Source organism: Neofelis nebulosa, chromosome 7 (genome assembly GCF_028018385.1).
Source record: "Neofelis nebulosa isolate mNeoNeb1 chromosome 7, mNeoNeb1.pri, whole genome shotgun sequence".
In the NCBI taxonomy this organism is placed as follows: domain Eukaryota; kingdom Metazoa; phylum Chordata; class Mammalia; order Carnivora; family Felidae; genus Neofelis; species Neofelis nebulosa.
This window is the reverse complement of record NC_080788.1, coordinates 56,046,919-56,067,166: the sequence shown is the minus strand read 5'-3', so window position 1 is coordinate 56,067,166 and position 20,248 is coordinate 56,046,919. Positions and strand designations below refer to the sequence as shown.

Here is a 20,248-nt window from a genome sequence, read left to right as displayed (position 1 = left end):
TTCCGTATACATACGATAGTCAAGAGCCTCTGCAAGGACTCTGTTTGCCTAAGTCGTAAGAAGGGCCACAGTTGTGGAGTTTACAAGAGACACCGCGATTTCAGAATAATCATACTCTAAAGCCAACCTGCTTTGAAGAAGTTTGACAGACCACAGGTTTATTTTAGATCCTTTTCTAAAGGGTTTGATTTTGTTCAAAGGAAAAATAATCTCTTTAATGGAAAAAAACAACTTAGAGTATATTGCTATTTTGAATGCAGGTGATTATGTTTTTGGATTTTTCACATATTTGCCATTCACATTCTTAAAAGGCTATGCAAAGTAACATCACAACTGTGAATGATCAGCAAACAAAAAGATAATTCAGACGACATTCTTTTATTATTTAAAATGTGAGACATTATGTTCACATTCATTTATTTTAAATATAAGTGATGTATTATCAAGTTTAACAATAATAGACTGGGTCAAATTTCTAGCCATTGTTAGGCATAAAATAGCAAAAGGATATATTAAAAATTGTATTTTCTTTTCCTGTCTGGATTTCATTTGAACTTCAACTTGGAGAAGTTTATATTTTAAGACAAGATTAATAAACTTGCTATAGTTTTAACCCCATACGAATGGATTCTATATGCCAACAATCTTAAGACCTTTCAGAAGGAGAGTATAAAGCTCAAATAAAACAAAGTTTCTCAGTCATCTAAATATTTTGTCATGGTGGAATTTGGTAACATTAAGTATATTGCTAACTATCACATTTCCAGCTTTCAAGAGCTTGAGGCAAAGCAAGCTGTGAGTCAGGACTGGATTTGGGTCCCGGCTCTGTTATTAATTAGCTAGGTGACCTCGGCCGAGTCCCTTCCCCTCTCTGGGCCCCTGTCCCCTCAACTGTAAAGCAGTGCGTTTGAACTGGATGATGTCTGAGATGTCTCCAGCTCAACTAGTAGACGACGTTGGTGTTGTTTCCAGTCTTTTGCCTGCTGCCAACCTCGGAGGGCAGGCCTTGCTGGGGGACATGCCTGGTCTGTCCGTGGAGAGTCATTATTATTAAAGACCACTTATCTTTGGATCGGAGATTCTAGGGAGATGAAAAGATCTGTTTTGGGAAGGGGAAAAACAAAGCAGCGAGGGCCAGGTGTTTCATGCCAATGTCATTTAGCAGTTTTTCTTTCCAAACCATGAAGTTTCTTTGGACGTTGACTAGACTGTTGAGCCATATGGATTTGGCACTAAGAGAACCAGGCTGATTGCTGGACCAGACCCTTGTTTTCTTAAACAAGGTCATTGGAAAGGCTGATGTGGATTTCAGTTTACTTACTAGGCAGAAGGTGGAACAAAGCAAGAGGTGATGTTTGCTACTAGACACAACTGCTCGGACTTAAGACGGGCATCTGAGGATGCATATAAATCACACTGGGGAAAAACTCTGAGAATGCAATAGCTTTCCATCTATTTTTATGTTATTTTCTTTTAAACCACAAAGGCATTGCCTCCATTGGCCGAATGCTGTGCAAGACTTCTGAATCTTGCACAAGCATCTCGAGCACTGCAGTGGTCTCTGCTCCAGTTACCAGATGGGCCTCCGAGTGGAGTGGCCTCTTTTTTTTTTTTTTTTTTTTTTTTATTGCACATCTGAAATTCCCAAAGCAGATAACCTGAGGAGAATCCATGTGAGATAAAACTGATCCCCTAAAGTGCTTTATGTGTACAACCCACACATAAAGATTGGTATGAAAAGTCATATTAAACTCATGTCATAGTCAGAAGGAAAGATTGGGAATTATAGTCAAAGCAAACGTCAACTGGCCCTACTCCCAGAATCTCTCCCTTTGTTGATGCCTAGGGTTGGTTTAACTAAGCTTGATTGTAATTTTGTGAAAAGCTTTCCAGTCCCCTTAATCATGAGCAACGAATGCTGCCGCCAATTAGGTGGAGTGACACGGGGTGTTTGCGGTTTGTTCCAAAGTAAGAATCAGTGTTTCAATAAAACTAAATGGCATTGTTTCACTAGTTTTTCCTTCTAAGAAAAAAAAAAAAAAAACAACCTGAGAAAAATAAGGGTGTGTATTCCTGTTTTCAAACACAAAGGCAAACACAGAAAATTCCAACAATGGCATCATAACTCACCAACAGGTAAGCCGGTGTAAATGTCAATGACGAAGCCTGGCCTTTGACTTCCACAGAGTGTAGCAAATTCATCTGCAGTAATTCATTAAACAAAGATGGGGTGAGAGGAGTGAGAATAGGGGTCAGCAAAGAGCAATGACAGGGTCGAAAGAAATTACTTTGGAAACATCTTGCAAAATATTTATCTGTATTTTGAGGAATTTAAAATAAAAAATAAATCTGAGAATCCCCACAGATGTTGTAACCTTGTCCTTAAGGCAAACGCTGAATGAAAAGCGACCTCATGTTGACGTAACACTGAGGAAGAAACAGAGGTCTCCACATCACAGCCCACGCATTTATATGAGCTTGCCTGTAGGAATTTGGGTTTCTAGAAGGATGTTGTTCAGCTCTGAACCCAGGGACTGGCAAGAGGGCCTCTTTCCACTCACATGAAGGGATCTGGGATTTTAGGAATGCTTACAAAAATCATTTCCTCAGTAGATTGGGGGGAGACTGTAGCAAATCTAGCCAAGTTCTTGACATCAGGTCTATTAATGACTAATTCAGTTCAAACAACCAACTTATGTCATTACTTCAGTTTTTGGAGCTGGATTTCGTTTGGTGCAGCTCTTTCCTTCTTTCTCTCTCCCTCCTCCGACCTTCTATCTTTCTCTTGCTCGTCTGAATTCATCAAAGTTGATAACAGAGGATGAACTAAATGTCATCTGCAGTGCTTCTAACTCAGAGGTTCTGTAATTCCAGATCATGACTGTAACTGATATAGCATGGTATCAATTTAAGCTCAAGGTGGTCATTGCCTTATTGGTCAAACCCACTAAAAAGTATAAAACGTCTCTGAAAGTAGTTTGGTCAAAATGTAGCATGTTCTTCTTCTACTGCTTTATTTCCTTCATATCTGACTGTCTACTTTTAACAAATATAATGCCAGCTGACACTGGTCATCCAGACATATTTCAGGAACTTCTAAAATGTGTGCAGATTACATACCTAAATGAAAAGCCATGACTAGATTTGGCCAAGATTCAACATGAATAAGAAATCTTGCATTTTAGATAAAAAATATGCACGTTCTTAACTCAGATACTTTTGAAAGGAATGAAAGTCTTTAGTAAGGGTTTTCAAAACAGTCTCTAGGGGAACACACAATGATCCATTAAGATAAAAAAGAAACTACTAAGCCTTTCATTTCTCTTCACAAAATCTAATTTAAAAGATTAATTTTGTATATATTTTCTAATAGAACAGTTCATGAAAATAACAAATGCAATAATAAATGCATTTTTCAATCTAGTTGAAAAATATATGTAGAGATATATACACATATACTTTTACATGGAAATGCACACATCAAATAGGTGTAACCCCCCTGCTTTTTAACTGATAGGTATGTGTGATCAAAAGATTTGAAAACCATTGGTGAAGATCAGAGGTTAGCAGTTTCTTTCTTAACGGACTAAAGAGTAAATATTTTAGGTTTTGTAGGCTGTGTAGTCTCTATTAAAACTACTGAACTATCCCATGAAAGCAGCCACAGGAAATATGTAATCAAATTTGTGTGGCTGTGTTCTAATATAATTTTATTTATAGACACGAAAATTTGAAGTTCATATACTTTTCAGGACATAACATATTATTCTTTTGATATTCCCCAACCTTTTAAAACACGTAAAAACCATTCTCAGCTTTGGGCCACACAAAAATTAGTGTGGGCTAGATTTGGCCCAGGGGCTGTACCTAGCCAACCCCTGGTCGAGAGATGCCTTGCAGACTGTGGATAACTCATAGGTAATTCTAAGTGATGATTAATACATTATTTCTAGAGTAAACAATGGAGGAACTGGTATATTTTACTAAAAAAAAGAATATTCTGTTTCACATGTAATCAGATAGAACCAGACAAGAGATTTAGTATCTTACAGATCACTGTGGGGAACAGAGTAGGTACTACAGAATACTATCAATAACTGCATTGCAGTTTATTTAACTCTAAATAAGAACATTAGTAAATGATGTCATCATTTACCGTATAAGAACCATGCACCATTTCACTTCATTTACTCCAAGGACATGGGTTAGACTTTTTTTTTTTTTTTAATTTTTTTTTTTTAACGTTTATTTATTTTTGAGACAGAGAGAGACAGAGCATGAATGGGGGAGGGGCAGAGAGAGAGGGAGACACAGAATCAGAAGCAGGCTCCAGGCTCTGAGCCATCAGCCCAGAGCCCGATGCGGGGCTCGAACTCACGGACCGCGAGATCGTGACCTGAGCTGCAGTCGGACGCCCAACCGACTGAGCCACCCAGGCGCCCCTAGACTTTTTTGTTTTTAAACAAATAACATTACATAGATTTTTCTCTATGAGGATATAAGAAAAAATTTCTCTCCAATCTCAGTACCATGAAGAGTTGCACTTTCCTTTAGTGTTTAGTTTGCTTTATAGTCATTGAGACTCTTAGACTTGATTATCTCCCCCTTTTTATATGAGCTGCTAGAAAGTTTGGAGCCAAACTTATTGCTCATCTTTGGCACGTGTGTAGAAATTCCCAGCTTGGATTTTTGCGTATTAGCCTCGCTCCTTGCTCCAAGTTTCTTACCCTTGTTTGCCATTTGCCTTAGGCCTTCTTATTTTACATTCAAATCTTTGTGGACTGCCTTAAATTCTTTTTGGAACAAGACCAGTTATAAATAAGTAAGAATAATAGGAATATGGTTCACCTATTTGTCATATCGCTTCGCCTAACGTTTCTAGTCTTTCAGTTACGTGGTGAACTCCATAACGATAACAGTGTTTCTGTTTCTCCCCTCTATGCTGAGTCTGTAAGTCTGGCGAGTGAACTAGTGTACAAATTAGACAGTGTGTTCTGTGACTCAATTTTCAGCTGGAAGGACCAGAATCAACTGTGAACTTACACAGTTGCCTCTGTGAGCTAATTTTTTGCTTAGGAAGATAAACGACGGACTTTTTTCTTGCCTGGCTGAGACTCATTTCTCTCAACAATCCATGGGTAACTTATCAACCTATGTTTTTGGTAATGGTGCAACTCACCTGTGCTCGGGATGGGACACTGTTCACAGGGCTTATTCCAGGCCCGGCCAATGTTGTAGGAACAACAGCACATCTTCTTGGTCATATTGAACAAAAGTTCTCCGTCGCAGGTCTGGTTGTCAGCGTAATAGTTTCTGTAGCACAAACTTCTTCTCATATCTAGAGGGAAGGGGATGGTGATACCATGGGGAAAGCACAATGGATGTCTAAGAGGATACTCAAGGAGTATGTTTCTTTTGGATTTTATTGTAACTTGACTTGGATGAGAGCAGGAACAGCCTGCTCTTACCCAATTTTCTATCCACATCTGCTGCTATAAGAAAGGGGACTTTGAGAAATGCATTCCCTGGGATTTGGGGCCACAGAACTAAGTCATTATGGAGCCGCAGCATTAATAAACTTTACACGACTCTCCACCCAGACTCTTAGTAACAATTCTCCACTGCTATTTGGCAGTAATTTTCTCATTTCCGACTCATGATGTTTTAATACTGTAAGTCAGTGCTGTAAATATAATTGTATAAAGATACACCCAAAGTCAAACAAAAGAAGTACTATTAAACCGTTGTTTGGGATTTTCCAACATTACATTTTAAAGAAAACTCCCACCACCCACACAAGGTGGGGAAAAAAGGCCAAGCTTATGGTTTACAAGGGAGGAGGCTCTCACAAAGACAGTGGAAGGGTGGCAGGCAGCACTCGGTCTGATGAGTAACATAACACTAAGGACCAAGTGCTGGGCTTACAAGCTCTTTTTTTCTTCACAGATGAAGATCGGACATGCAAGATTAATAAAAACTTGAACTTACCCATGCAATTATTCCCCCCATTCACTTGCATGTAGTCTGGAGGGCAAATGCAGGTGTAGTTGCCGACGGTGTTGTAACACGTCCCCGGACCACAGATTCCGGGAGTCTCACATTCATTCACATCTGTAATCCAGACAGAAAGTGGTATACGAATATGAAAGCTTCACTCTTTGGAATGGCCTGATACTCAGTGTCAACATAAATGTCGACAATGGAGGAGAAAATCCACAGGGCACTTTGAAATCTGGATAACAAAAATAGATGTTTAATTAATCGGTGCCCTTTGCCTATGCTAATGTGTATGTTTTCAGGAAAGGAAGTGCCAGAAAAAAAGGTTTTGCCTTCTGATAGGAGTTCCTAATAGATGAGTCCATAACATCCTGAAAGGCATGCAGAGATGGAGATATGAAGAAATCCTTCAGAAAGACCGCTAATACGTCATATGTTCACAAAATCTGTGGAAGAATATAATAGACCCTGAAGCCATTCAACAACCACTTTCATGAATTTGCATTGGTAAGGTAGAATGGAAGTAGGTATTTAACACCTCTATCCCCATTTTCAAACACAGAGGTTGACTCTAATCTTTGTTGATTCCAGGGGTCTTAGAGCTGTGTTATATACACTGTGATACTCAATTAATACACAGTGAGGTCATCCTTTATCGAAGTCACCTCATAAGCCTTTTGGAGAGCCAGAGGCATATTTCTTCTCCAGGATACAGGGAAGTATCTTCCTAACTAGTCATGTGACTCCCTCATATAGATGAAAACCATCTTTCCCACCACAGTCTATGGCCCAAGTGCTTTGAAAGCCAGAAGCGGTCAATATTCTCCATCTTTCCAGTAACACAGGATGAACAGGAATTATCACTTACATCATAAGACCAAAGAGGCTGCCTTTTTAAGAGAAGCTCATTTTGGTTCATTAGTGCAGATAAGTGGTAAAGAACAGGAAGAAGAGGAACTCAGTGCTTCCCAGAATACAGAAGTCCTTGAAATGAGACCTGAGCTACTCTAATATAAATGGCTTTTCTAAAGAGCCCAGAAAACTGCAGGCATAAGTGAGACAATGGCCTAAGATAATAAAACTCCACTTGTCTCAGAAGAAAAGGAATATTTGGGGTGTATCAGAAATGATATCCCATCAGTAACATTCATGCAAGCTGCCACAAGTACGGCACATTTACCTGGCTAGGTTCATGTTTAGACCATTGCGCTATATAGCTAAATTCTTAGTTTTACTGGTGACTGTATACTGGCTTTTGAGGTCAGTTCTCAATAGCTGAAAGAACTGATCCTCCTAAAGGACCATTTACCGTCACACACTCGGGTATCTTCGTTCAGGTAGTAACCGGTTGGACAGCGGCACTGGAAACTGCCGAAGGTGTTGATACATTTCCCGCCTTGGCACAGTCCTGGGAGCTCCTGGCACTCATCAATGTCTGTCAAAATGAAAACAACAGCATTTCTTCAGCACTGTAAATAAACCCAAGGAAGTTCAAAATGCGCATACTTTAAGATCAAGGATACAGAATTACCTTCCAGGATGACAGTGATAGGGTTGGGCCGAAAACCTTCTCCTCCAGGACAAAGAATTTTGTACTCAGCTATTGAAACAAAAAATCAAATGGAGTTCTTCTGAATCTAAAATTTCTAGAAATAGTATCCTCAAGAGAAATACTGACATAGCCAACTGAAAATATTCATTTTCAGGAATCCTTAGCAGTTACCCCGCCCATCTTAAGCAAGTTAACAACTGTGTGTATGCGTGTTATTTTCAAATGGCTTTTACTAAGGGTGCCAGAAAGATGGAAGGCCACTGTCCTCAGTCTTTGGACCCACCACCTACCCTCCTGGCCTCATGTTCCTGTGAACATGTTTTCTTCATGTTCATCACTAGTAGTAATGAAGTAGTAGTTATTGTCATCACTACTTCTTTGTAAAGATTTTCTTCCCCTTTTTATTTTCTAACACACTCCTCCATTTTTACATTTTGTTCAGCCTTACTTCCTGGGAATTACTGCCTCCCTTAATAATGTTAATCAGCCTGTCTCCAAAACTCTTTCCAAACAGAACCTTAGGGAAAGCTCTTCTTTCCTGGTTCCCATCCCACTTTTGTCTTTAATGCCTAGAGATCTTTCTTGCCCCTCTATTTTACTGAGTGCAATACTGATTCCCTTGGGTTTCCCAAACCAACTTTCTACATTGTCCTTTCATTTTCTCCATTAATTCTGTCATTCAAGTATTTCATTCAAAAACATTTATTTCTGTGCCGTGCACCAGCAGTGTGATACTTACAGGAACATGCGAGTAAGAATGAACCTAACTGGAGCCTCTGGGTGGCTCAGTCAGTTAAGCATCTGACTCTTGATTTCAGCTCAGGTCACAATCTCAAGGTTGTGAGACAGAGCCCCACATCAGGCTCAGTGCAGAGTACGGAGACTGCTTGGGATTCTCTCTCTCTTTGCCCCTCCCACGCGCACGTGTGTGCGCGCATGTGCTCTTTCTCTCAATAAATAAATAAACTTAAAAAAAAAAATGAACCTAATCTGCTGTGTCATCCTGGTGAGCTTTGATAAAAATTAGCTCTTTCATAACCATCCTAATCTTTCCAAATCTGATAATCCCTCTCCTGGCTTTCTGAAATGCTATGTGTATATCCCTAAATGTACACATGTATATATTTCAGTTCAGGTCTGATCCAGTTTGGGGTAGTGTGGACCTATTGAGTTACTAATAATTTTTTTTAAGTTTGTTTGTTTGTTTATGAGTACAAGAAAGAGAATTCCAGGCAGGCTCCATGCTCCGTGTGGAGCCTGACACAGGGTTGGATCTCAGTAAACTTGTGAGACCATGACCTGAGCCAAAACCAAGAGTTCGCCACTTAACCAGCTGAGCCACCCAGGAACTCTGCTTTGCTAATCATTATTAATCAATAGAGCTGACTCCCCTACTTAAACACCTTGGTTTGCTTCTTTCAACGTCAATGAAATTAACTACCTCCCTCTTTCATTTTTTTCTTTCCTCCTCTTCCTCTAATCATACACTCTTTTTAAGTCTCCTTTTTCAGGTCACACCCTGCCTTCAAGGCCCAGGGAAAAAACGCACAAGGTCATCACCATCTCTGCCATTTCAGAACTGACTTCCCTTTCTGAAGAGAAGAAAGAAGGTGCCTGCTAAGCCTTCATCCCTGTGCTGAGTGCTTGACATGAACGACTTCTTTTAATTCTATGAGGCATTATATGAATGAGGAAGTTCAAGTCTTGCTAAGTAATTTGCCCAAAGTTACATTGGTGCCAAGTGATATAGAGTCCTAACTGGAGCGAGGAGTGCTCCTTCTCCTGCTCATGGCACTGTTTCTGTTCTTTCTTCCCTTATTGAGACCTACGCTCAATTACAGCTTTTATGTTTGGGTCACACTTTGCTAGCTGTACACTTCTGGAGGGCAGAATCTAGTCTAATTCATCTTTGCACACTCAGAGTACACACTCTAGGTACCCAACAAATAATTTTAGAAAAAGTGAATAAATGAGCCTTCCGCAGGGAAAGAATCAGTACCTATCCCAATATACACTGTTAGCAGCAGCATCAACCTTTGCCTAAGAAGCCACATCTGACTGGATCCTCAAATAGGACCCACTTAGAAAAATGTGAAGCCTTTTCTATTTTTAGGAGACTTATTTATGTCCTTAAAATCACATTCTAAAGCTTTCTTTCAAGTAATACCATAAGAATAGAAATAACCTTCCCTTTTGTATTTACTTAACTAATCCCTTTTCTTTTACCAGGGACCAAGTGTCTAACCTATCCTAGAGCTTTTGATAACTAGCCCACACATCTATCGATGTGTTCCTGGAAGGTAAGCAATATTATATAAGTAACCTAGCCTGTAAAAATCTTCTTTAAAATTGCGCTATGTACTTTTCACTCACATAGAAATGAAATGTCACCTGCCTGCCCCACCTGCCCTTTTAGTACAAGCCAACTGGGGACTCTTCTGACATCCAAATTGGGAATGGGGTCCCTCAATAGGGCTGAGAGGTTTGACTAAAGACTAGAGACTGGAGGCAGCTCCCTCTTTCTGTAGCTTCTGTCCTGTGGATCTAGAAAGGAGAACTGGCCTGAGCAGGAATAATAATAATAAACAGGAGGATGTACACTTACATGTGTTCACAGGAGGGCACAGCTCACAAGGAGTACCCCAGGCTTTACCCAAAGAACAGCAGCAGGAAGCCTTGGAGACACCAACTCCAATTTCATTGCTACAGGCTGTATCTCCATTGTCTCCTCGAGGTCGAACATCCAGATAGCAATTTCCAGAGCGGGTATCTATTTACCATGTATAAACAAAAGAGTGTCAAGAATATTCTCTCTATGTGAGGGCTGGATATTGAAATCCATTTCAGAAACTGTTTAAAAACTGCAATTTACTTTTACCACGAAACTAAGAAGTGCCCAAACACATATACTGGGAGTTTACCTACAGAATAAAAAATAACTGAAAGTATAAATCAGATTTAGGCAATGTTTAAATTTTTATGGTATTACTTTTTTAAAAATTTGAGAATGGAATGTTCAATGCTGCTTTCAAAGTAAAAGTATACTCTCTAAAAAGTTTTAAGATCTTACCAACACAGCCAACTCGAGTTGGATTCAGCTCAAAGTCGGGTGGACAGTCACAGGTATAGCTGCCTGGAGTGTTGACACAGTTCCCACTGATACACGTGGTTGGATCCAGACATTCATTAACGTCTAAAACCACACAGCAAGGGGCACAATTATCAGCCAATGTGGGGCAGACGTCACCATACAACGGTAGCAGTGGATCTGGGGCTCCCAACAGGAATTTTAAGAGTTACTAGTTACATTACACCTAGAAATACGGTCTTCCACTTCTGAAATAAAAACCCCTCAGGAAGGAAATATGTCATAGTCTTTGGTCTTTTTCCCCTGGAACACATTTAGCATTCAAATTTGTCATCAGGAGAAAATATAACTTTGGAACTAGGAAAAATATTCCAGTCAAGGTAACTGAAAGGAAAACACTACTGTGACCTCGGTCAACCAAAAATTCAGACACAGGTTTTAAGAAAATATATTTAATATGTGTGGCTTGTTATTTCATCAAATTAGAGCAAGATGTCCCAGGGAACCCTTAGGAGCAGGCAACTTCTGCTGCTTCCCCAACCGGGCACGCTCGCCTCGGTGCAGCTGCGTACAAGGCAGACACACGCACAAGGCTTAGTGTGCTTCCTCAAGCCTGCTAAGAGTCACTCTCCCATCATTGATGCTGTGTGGAATATTTCCCTTTCAGTTTCTATTCCAAAAATATGTACAGACTTCCGGATTTAAGATGTGGGTTTTGGCAAATTCCACCTTGTGTAATCCTTTTGTCTGTTTTGAACACTGATGAAATACTTAAGAACAGACAAGCTGACTCAGAGAGAAGAGAACGGGAAATGAGGATACCTTTCTCCTTGGGTTTCCCTCCCAGCCTGCTGTGGACCTGGTAACCTTCCTGTAAGTTCCACTGCAGAAAATTCATTTGCTCAGATTGCATGTGAACTTGGAGGGACAGGGAAGACTAATAGAAATGAGGTCAGACAGAACGATGCTGATGGTAAGCTGGGGCACTGAGGAAGGCATATGGGCCCTGGAGAGGCAACTTCCTGAGGCATGCTAGAGGCCTGGCTTGGTGTCATGAGTTTCCATCAAAACAAAACAAAACAAACACAACAAAAAACCAAAACAAAAAAGACAGAAGAATGCCTTTGGGAGGAATACCCTGGTCTAGATTTATTTCAGGGAGGTGGTCATGGTGGTGGTGGTGGTGGTCATAAACTGGAGAGCTACTGAATCACAGCTTGTTTAGGTAACTGGAAAAAAAAAATTTTCCCCTGAAATTCTGGGCCTATCCAGAATGGAACATGATTCCTCAATATCCTTGAATAGACCAGTGGCCCAGGAAAGAGAATGCAGATGTCTTGCAAAGTCTTAACTCAGTGCCAAAGGGAACAAAGTGACGGTCCACAGAGGGCCTATAGCTTTTCTAATTTTTTTTCTTATGTTCCCTGAGAGTCCCCTGCTCTATAAGAAAATGATCTACACACTAGAAATTGGTGGCTGCGCTCTCTGTATCACATTCTCTGGTGACCACGGACAGGCCACGATGGGAAGGAGTGGGTGTTACAATGGAGAAGTGCCAGGAGAAAACTCATGATCCCAGTGCACGGCCTTCAAAAGGAACCTTTCTGAAAATGTGCCTAAGGAGAAAAGGAATGGCTGGGAGACCTTTCAGCCAGAGCACCCCTAGAACATTCTTCTATAGCCACGAACTTGACTGTGAGGCTATAAACTCTGTTCCTTCAATCGTCTGCCACTCTTTCCTCTGCATCCTTACATGTACCCTGTTCCAGGAAATTAATTCTGTGACTCTGTGAATATTCTTGTGAGGTCCCAGTGATACCCCAAGAACCAGGTCCTCAGGACACCTGGGAGCAGATTTCGATGGGAATGGACGTCTTACCTGTGCAGTTCCCGCCACTTCTGTCCAGTTCGTAGCCTATCTCGCACTCACAGCGGAACAGGCCGGGAAGGTTGTGGCAAGTTCCAAAAACACAGATGTTTGGAAGGGAGCACTCGTCGATATCTTGGGGAGGGATACAAAGGGGGAGAAATTATTATTATTATTAATTATTATTATTATTATTATTATTATTATTATTATTTTGCTAAAGGAACTGCCCAGTGTCATTAGGCACCTCATGTTATCAAGAAAATGAAGACTGCTGGGGCGCCTGGGTGGCTAAGCATCTGACTCTTGGTCTCAGCTCAGGTCATGATCTCAAGGTTTGTGAGTTCAATCCCCGCATTGGGCTCTGCACTGATGGTGTAGAGCCTGCCTGGGATTCTGTCTCTCCCCCTCTCTGACCCCTCACCTGCTTGTGCTCTCTTTCTTTCTCTCAAAATAAATAAATAAACTTAAAAAAAAAAAAAGAAAACGAAGACCACCTAACATCAATCCACATGCTTCTCCTAAAGCCTGTTAGATGATTTGCCAAGTATAGTGAAGCCTCTTACGTGAGAGCTCCCTTTTTTCAGCCTCCATTACATGCCAAGCAGTAGGCTAAGCATTACATGTATATAATTTCTGGCCTTTCACATAGATCCATGTCATTTTTGTGAAGTAAAAGTCAAAAAGGCTACCTTATACCAAATTCTTTTGTTGTTCTTATCTATACAGTCATTGTTTTTTATCGTGGGTTATAAAATTTTACAGACCACAAAGGCTTTGTGGTAACTTTTGTAATCAGTTTTATAATCTTCTGTATCCCTAGTGCTATGTTGTGTGCTTGCTATTGTTGATGGAGATCCAAAACTGCAGACACTTCTTCCAGGCCTTGGTCCCCGCCTCACATTAATGTTCTGCGTGTGTAATTGACACACAGGCACATTATCAGCCTTGAGACTGGCTTTAAATAGCTATAACCACTCTGCAGGCAATGATTTATATTAAGAACAAACAAACAAACAAACACAACCTTCCCTTATAGCATGAAAAGAAGCAAAACTTTGTGCCTATTTAGGTTACCAGAAGTGGCACAGTACCTGTTTTCCTTGGATGTTCAGAGTAACAAAAGTAAACAACGTATTAGGCACATGGTCAAGAGCATAATCTGGTTTCTTGCTTCAGAAGAATTTTATATCAAACTCTGCATATTTAATATAAACTGTATAAAGAACACCTAATGGTTCCATAACAAAGAAAAGTATTTACATAGAACTGTATGAGGGAATTAGTATACACGCCATAGCTAAAGACTGATTTTGAGTTAATGTCCAATTACCAAGCAACAATTATTAGTTATGACATTAATCAGGGTCTTGTTTAAACTTCTACTGTCAATGGTTATCATTTGTTTATTTCTACTGAAATCTTTTTAGTTCATGGTAGACACTAATTCTTGTCAGTGAGGGATAATGCACTTAGATTTGACAAGTGTGGGGAAAGAGAAGAACCTTGTGTTTCCTAGTGGGTGCCAGCCTTAGCCAACAGGTTCCCAGGATTCTTCTTGTCTGACCAACACTTCTCAGAAAGACAGAGACTTGCACTGGGAGACAGCATGACATATAACATTATCCCTTACTGAATGGATTTGCAAAGGATTGTTCCATATTCACATGTATTAGATATTTAGAGACCATGTGAGACAAACCCAGTACATTATTACATATGGAGAAGATTATCTGCTCTATTATTTTAAAGCTTTTATTTCTAGAAACCAAACCATAGCAGAGATTAAAAACATATTTAAAGAGAATCCTTCAACAGGACATTATCAGGGCACTTTGAGCTCTTTCCCCCAGCAATGGGGATAAACAAGTCGCAATGAGTTAACCACACCTGGTTAGCGTCTCTCTCCTATGGCCAAAGGGTGTACTCGTGTAGACCATCTGGCCATGGTTGGCCGTGCAGCTTGTGGTCAGAAAGTTGAGATTTTCTCTGTACAAAGAGAAATCATCCAGCTGGAGACCTAATATCTCCACAAACTGAATTGACCAGCTTAGATGTGAAGCGAAAACACACCTCAGTTAAAAAAAAAAAATCAGGAATGTTTAAATAACCTCATCTTGTCAGGCTTTACAAGGGCCCCGGCAGCTTCCCCATCAGTTACCTTCACAGGCTTTCCCATCAGCACTGGGCACAAAGCCCATGTCACATTCACAGCGGTATCCTCCTGGGGCATTTAGGCACTGGCCATTGCCACACAGATTCAGATTCTCAGAGCACTCATCAAGATCTACAGCCAGAAAGAAACACAAGTTACTCTTCCTTAGTCAGGAGGTTCCTAGTTCCTCACATCTGACATTTTTTATCATTATCAACTTCCTGAGTATTGCAGTGTTTCATCAAATTTCTATGCGATACATTTAAACTCATTCTTTTTTCTCCTTTGAATGTTAGTATTGAATAGTCCATGAACATGGGGTTCAGATTCAGAATCCTGAATGCTAAATTGTCCCTAGTGATGTAAAATGAATAATAAGTCAAATGAATCATTCAAATTAAGGCTTTTTCAAGCAGGGTCACCCACATGAGGGCACATCCATGACAGGAAATAACATGCCATGATTTGTGCCTATTTCTTAGGTTTCAGACTCAGCTCAGATGGGCAGCAAAACACCTGGAACAGCAACTACAAAGGAAGCCAAACGTTCCTGTCTGCTTAATTTTGACTCAGTTTTGCTAATAACCACAGGCATTAAATATCAAGCACATGGACCATGTATGTCTGATATGTGAAACTTTGAATATTTTCTAAGAAGTAATGGAAGGTTTATGATGACAAAATTTCACTGAGTTAGACATAAACAATTTCAAATATGCTAAAAATTTTCAATGAGTTGGAAAAATTCCAGGTAAATCACTGACTGGGCCTTAGTTTCTTTTATGTTTAAGTGATGCCCTGTGAGCAGAATGTTCAGGATATATTAATGCTTTCAAGTCATATGAAATGGATCTCAGTATCTTATTGAGATCTAGAACATCTGCAACCCTTCAAACATAGCTTCGTACAGTAAGCTCACTCAGGTTTGGTGAGTTTATCATTGCATACAATGATACCCATCAACTATATAACTGTATATGTGTATGTATTTTTAGTAGCTTCTGAAGTCTCCCTAATGGACCTGGCTCCAAATTTCCATTCCACAGGCATGTAGTTTCACATAACTAATCTTTTCTATTAGAAGTTGTCTATAACTGACCCAAAATTCAGGCAAAAACCTGATGGTCTGAAAGCTGTGAAACACCTGGCTTCTCTGATTTCCATTTCCGCAGTTGTTCCCCACACAAGCCTACCTGTACAAGTGAAGCCATCGCCCGTGTATCCTTCTTTACAAAGGCAGCGGTAAGAGCCCATGGTATTCTTGCAGTCTGCATGTTGGCTGCACATGTGGGTTCCATTGGAGCATTCATCCAGATCTTATGGAAAAAAGTCACATCGTTACGAACAGAAAGCGTGACCTTTAAAGTCAATAGTATACAAATTTTTTACAGAATAAATATCTTCATGCTTATAGTCCAGGCAGCTCATGAGAAGCAATTGCTGCTGTTTTCCAACCCACCAGTGCACTTAATGCCATCTCCGATCCACCCGGGGCTGCAGCTACATTTGAAGCTTCCTGCCGTGTTGGTACATACAGCATGTCTGTCGCAGTTGTGTGCTCCAATTTCACATTCATTGATGTCTGGAAAAATAACCAGTGGTTTAAAAAAAAGTAGCACAAATGCCTTCTTGGTCTTTTAAATAACTCGGCATTGGCAACTAGCAACTTCAACAGTTGACTCACTTTCACACTTTCCACAGTATTATATAGATTGGTTTAGCATCCACATATATAACTGCATATATTGGACAGCTTTAAATTCCGATTTATAAAGAAAGAACAATATGATGCTACTTGCATCATACTTAATTCTAAGTATCTTCCATTATTTTAATGTGTCCAGTCATCGCAAAACAAAATGAACCTCTTTCAAGTTGAAGACTTTAAAAAGTGGTTTGCCTAACATTCTATGGTATCAACACTCATGGTCACATGTTTCTATTCCCAGTATTTTTATTAAATCAACTATAAAGTAATGGTGCACATTGTTTTCATATCTTGTACAAACGAATATAATGTTGTTGGCATACTAGAAAACTTTTTCACTCAAATACTATGTATTAAATATATTTTATTCTCAAATGGAATTACTGTATTATTTAATTATGCTTTATTTCTATAAAAGTTTTACTTCAGGTATTGCTAATTCAAGCATTAGCAGAGAATTTTCCTTAAGGCAGTGAGTGAACCATCTTTCCTCTCGCTTCTTAGAGTTCTAGCAGGTTGGAGACCCAAGCCTTCTGGTATATTTCATGTAAAATTCAAATCAATCCAATGCAGATTTTTCTGTAAAAGGAGTACCAGATTAAGGTCATATTACTGTTAAAAAGAGACAACAGGATTAAAATGGAGTCACTTGTGCTAAGCCCCATATCAGCAAACCGTGGCTTAATACCTAACTTAATTGCAGCCTCTCCCAGGAATGAAACCTTTAACCAGTCAACCTGGAGTTACCTGGTTAGCACTAATGAGGTAATCTACCTGATAGAACTCTTTCTGTCCCCATAGAAAGGTGACCTTGTCTGAAACCATCTGCTCCTTCCTTGTTTCTATCTCTCTTTACACCCCCAAAAAAGTCTTCCATTTTGTACAGCTCCTTGGGGCTCCTTTGTATTTGCTAGATGGGATGCTGCTGAATGAGTAAATCGTGGAACAAAGCCAATAAGACCTTTACATTTTATTCAGTTGCATTTCTTTTTTTTAACATGACTAAAAGACTCCAAATTCTTGAAAGTTCTCCATTCTCCAAAATTCCATTTCCAAATTTAGCCAAGATGGATTCTATAATATAAAAGTGCTATAAAATGTAAAGTGAAATGTTATTTTTCTCTGATATTGTGATTTATAAGAAATAAACCTTGGTCTTTATCCCTGTTTCTGGCACAGAGCTCCTAAAACTCTTGGAATTACCTAGTGATGAGAGCACAAAGGTGTATTTTGTTACATTTATGAGGTAAATTTTGGACTTCACCTAAGCATGGAGTTTGTTGCCAGGAGAATCAACCATGTGATTAGAGGGTTAGAACTTCCAGTTTCACCCCTGACCTCCATGGGAGAGAGGCTGGGGTTGAATCAATGGCCAATGACCAACGATTTGATCAATCATGCCTATGTAACAAAGCCTCCAGTAAAACCCAAAAAGCTTCTGGATTGGTGAATATGTGGAGATTCAAGGAGAATGGCTTGCTCAGAGAGGGCCTCGAAGTTCCACACCTCTGCCCCCTACCTAGCTCTATGCATTCCTTCTCTCTGGCTGTTCCTGAGTTATATTCTTTTATAACATACTGGTGATCTAGCAAGTAAGCGGAGTTCTGTGATGGGATAGAGGGGTGTTGGGAGCCTTTAACTGGTAGTACTAATAGCCAGTAGTTCAAAAGCATAGGTAACAAGCTGGACATGCGATTGGCATGTGAAATGAGGACAGTCTTGTGTAACTGAGCCCTTAAACTGTGGCATCTTTCACTATTTCCAGGTAGATATTGTCAGAATTGAGTTGAATTTTAAGACACCCTATTGGTGATCAGAATTGAAATTGGTACCAGTATCCTTACTCCCCAAACTAAATCCATTATGAAGGACAGGTACTTAACCTTATAACAACTTTTTCGTTAACTAAGAATAAGAATTCCTAAGTTAGGGATACTACGACTCTATATGGAAACCAACATCTAACTTAGGTCAAGAGGGATAGTTTTGGCATGTAAAATGTTACAAGAATTTTCAGTGATCATTTGAAAAGGGGCATGAAAAAGAAACCGGGCAAGCAACTTGTGTTTACCCTTTTGTTTACTTAAGAAGCCCAATTAAATGATTTGAAAGTGTTTGGAAACATGCTGTTTGCCAAATGTTCCCTCTGAAGCCCTGAAATGATCCAATGAAAAGATCTTTGGCTTCTTCATAACTTCTAGAGCAAACACAAAATAAAATAGTGACATTTTTCCTACAAAAATATTTTGTGATATCACTAATGATCATAAAATGAAAACATGCCTGGAAAAAGTTCTGACAATTAGAATGTATTGTATGGGTGAATTTTAATGTAACCTTGGCAGCCACATGAACCTATCGAGTTATTAAAGCAGGTCAAGGCAGGCACATACCAGGGAGCTTTAGACTTGTGACTGGAAGCTTTAACCAACTGAATAATTGAGCACGGCACATTCCAAGGAAATGAGGAGGAAGGCCAGCCCAGGGATAATACTGGTAAGTTTGCACGAGAATTCAAGAAAGTAAGCCTGACCTAAGGGCTCCCAAATGGGACCATTAACACTTCTTTCTTCCTCAGGTAAAAATCACTTCCCTCAGCGTTAATGACGAGTTTTGCAGAGTCCTATCTTCATTTCCCTTCTTTGTCATAATCTCTTCTGAGTTAGGTAGAAACAATGAGTTTCAATTGCCTAAGTATGGAAGCTTCTAAATGTTATAAAATTAAGGAATTTTCCAAGTAGAAAGAACTCAGAATTTGACTTTCCGAATTCTCAGTTTCTCAGAGGAGGTACAGTTGGTCCCCAAGAACATGGGGACTTTCAAGGGCCCCGAGGTCAGTAAATGGTAGAGCCAGAACCACGTAGAACTTATTTTCCTATCTCCTGCTTGGCACTCTTTCGCCTGGACCACAGCAGTATAATCGAGCTGATTTATTTGGTCACATAAGGACTTTATTCTAAGTCCCACTTCATGGAGTTTTCAAAATCTTGGTGAGTATTAACAGACTTCCAGAAATTCACAAATATTTTCTACTAAGTATAATTTTCAGAGATGATCATAGCATGTAAATCTAGTAATTCTCTAATCTTTTTCTAATTATCAAATTCCAACTTTCTAATTACCAAAGGTTTCCATATGGATTTTTTTGCTTTCTCTATTTAATCTTGCAATTAAGAAAGTTACCATTTCTTTTAAAAGGAGTCTCCCACCCTTTTTAAATCATTAATAATATGCTAATATAAATTTCTTTTTCCTTTAAGTGTTTATTTATTTTGAGAGACAGAGAATGCAAGCAGGGGAGGGGTAGAGACAGAAGGAGATACAGAATCCCGAGCAGGCTCCGTGCTGTTAGTGCAGAGCCTGACATGGGGCTCACAATCCCACAAAACCATGAGATCATGACCTGAGCTGAAATCAAGAGTCAGATGCTTAACCAACTGAACCACCCATATGCTACTGTAAATTTCTAATTCGAGAAAATGCATGCAGTTTTACTGCAATGTTTTCAAGGTGAAAAGAAATTCTATTTGCAAGAAGCCATGTATCATAGGCTTTAGGATACTAGGAGAAATGATAACTCAGGAGCCAATATTCAGTTCTTCATTTTGTGAATATTTGTTTAAGTCATTATCTCAACGACTTACTCTTAGCAAGTAACAAGTGAATTAGAAAGAGTTGGTCAGGGGCGCTGGTTCAGTCAGTTAAGCATCTGACTCTTGACTTTGGCTCAGGTCATGATCTCACAGTTTGTGAGTTCAAGCCCTGGGTCAGGCTCTGTGCTGACAGCAAGGAGCCTACTTGGGATTCTCTCTCTCTCTCTCTCTCTCTCTCTCTCTCTCTCTCTCTCCCTCTCTCTCTCTCTCTCTCTCTCTCTCCCTCTC

The 20,248-nt window shown here is 39.7% G+C and overlaps 1 protein-coding gene across 2 annotated transcripts in view; it reads right to left on the bottom strand.

Moving 5' to 3' along the window:
• The window catches only part of FBN1 (fibrillin 1), a 240,096-nt gene that overhangs the window by 44,266 nt on the left and 175,582 nt on the right, over positions 1-20,248 (bottom strand). Inside the window, exons 32-42 of one of the 2 annotated variants that reach the window (XM_058737818.1) lie at positions 16,119-16,241; positions 15,853-15,975; positions 14,666-14,791; positions 12,517-12,639; positions 10,620-10,742; positions 10,155-10,319; positions 7,529-7,597; positions 7,307-7,432; positions 5,989-6,111; positions 5,180-5,338; positions 2,131-2,202 (exon numbers count right to left, since the gene is read on the bottom strand). In XM_058737818.1, coding sequence (XP_058593801.1) covers positions 2,131-2,202; positions 5,180-5,338; positions 5,989-6,111; positions 7,307-7,432; positions 7,529-7,597; positions 10,155-10,319; positions 10,620-10,742; positions 12,517-12,639; positions 14,666-14,791; positions 15,853-15,975; positions 16,119-16,241 — 1,332 coding nt within the window. Of the gene's footprint in view, positions 1-2,130; positions 2,203-5,179; positions 5,339-5,988; positions 6,112-7,306; positions 7,433-7,528; positions 7,598-10,154; positions 10,320-10,619; positions 10,743-12,516; positions 12,640-14,665; positions 14,792-15,852; positions 15,976-16,118; positions 16,242-16,714; positions 16,947-20,248 lie in introns of those variants that run through there. The other variant, XM_058737821.1, reaches the window with a different exon arrangement.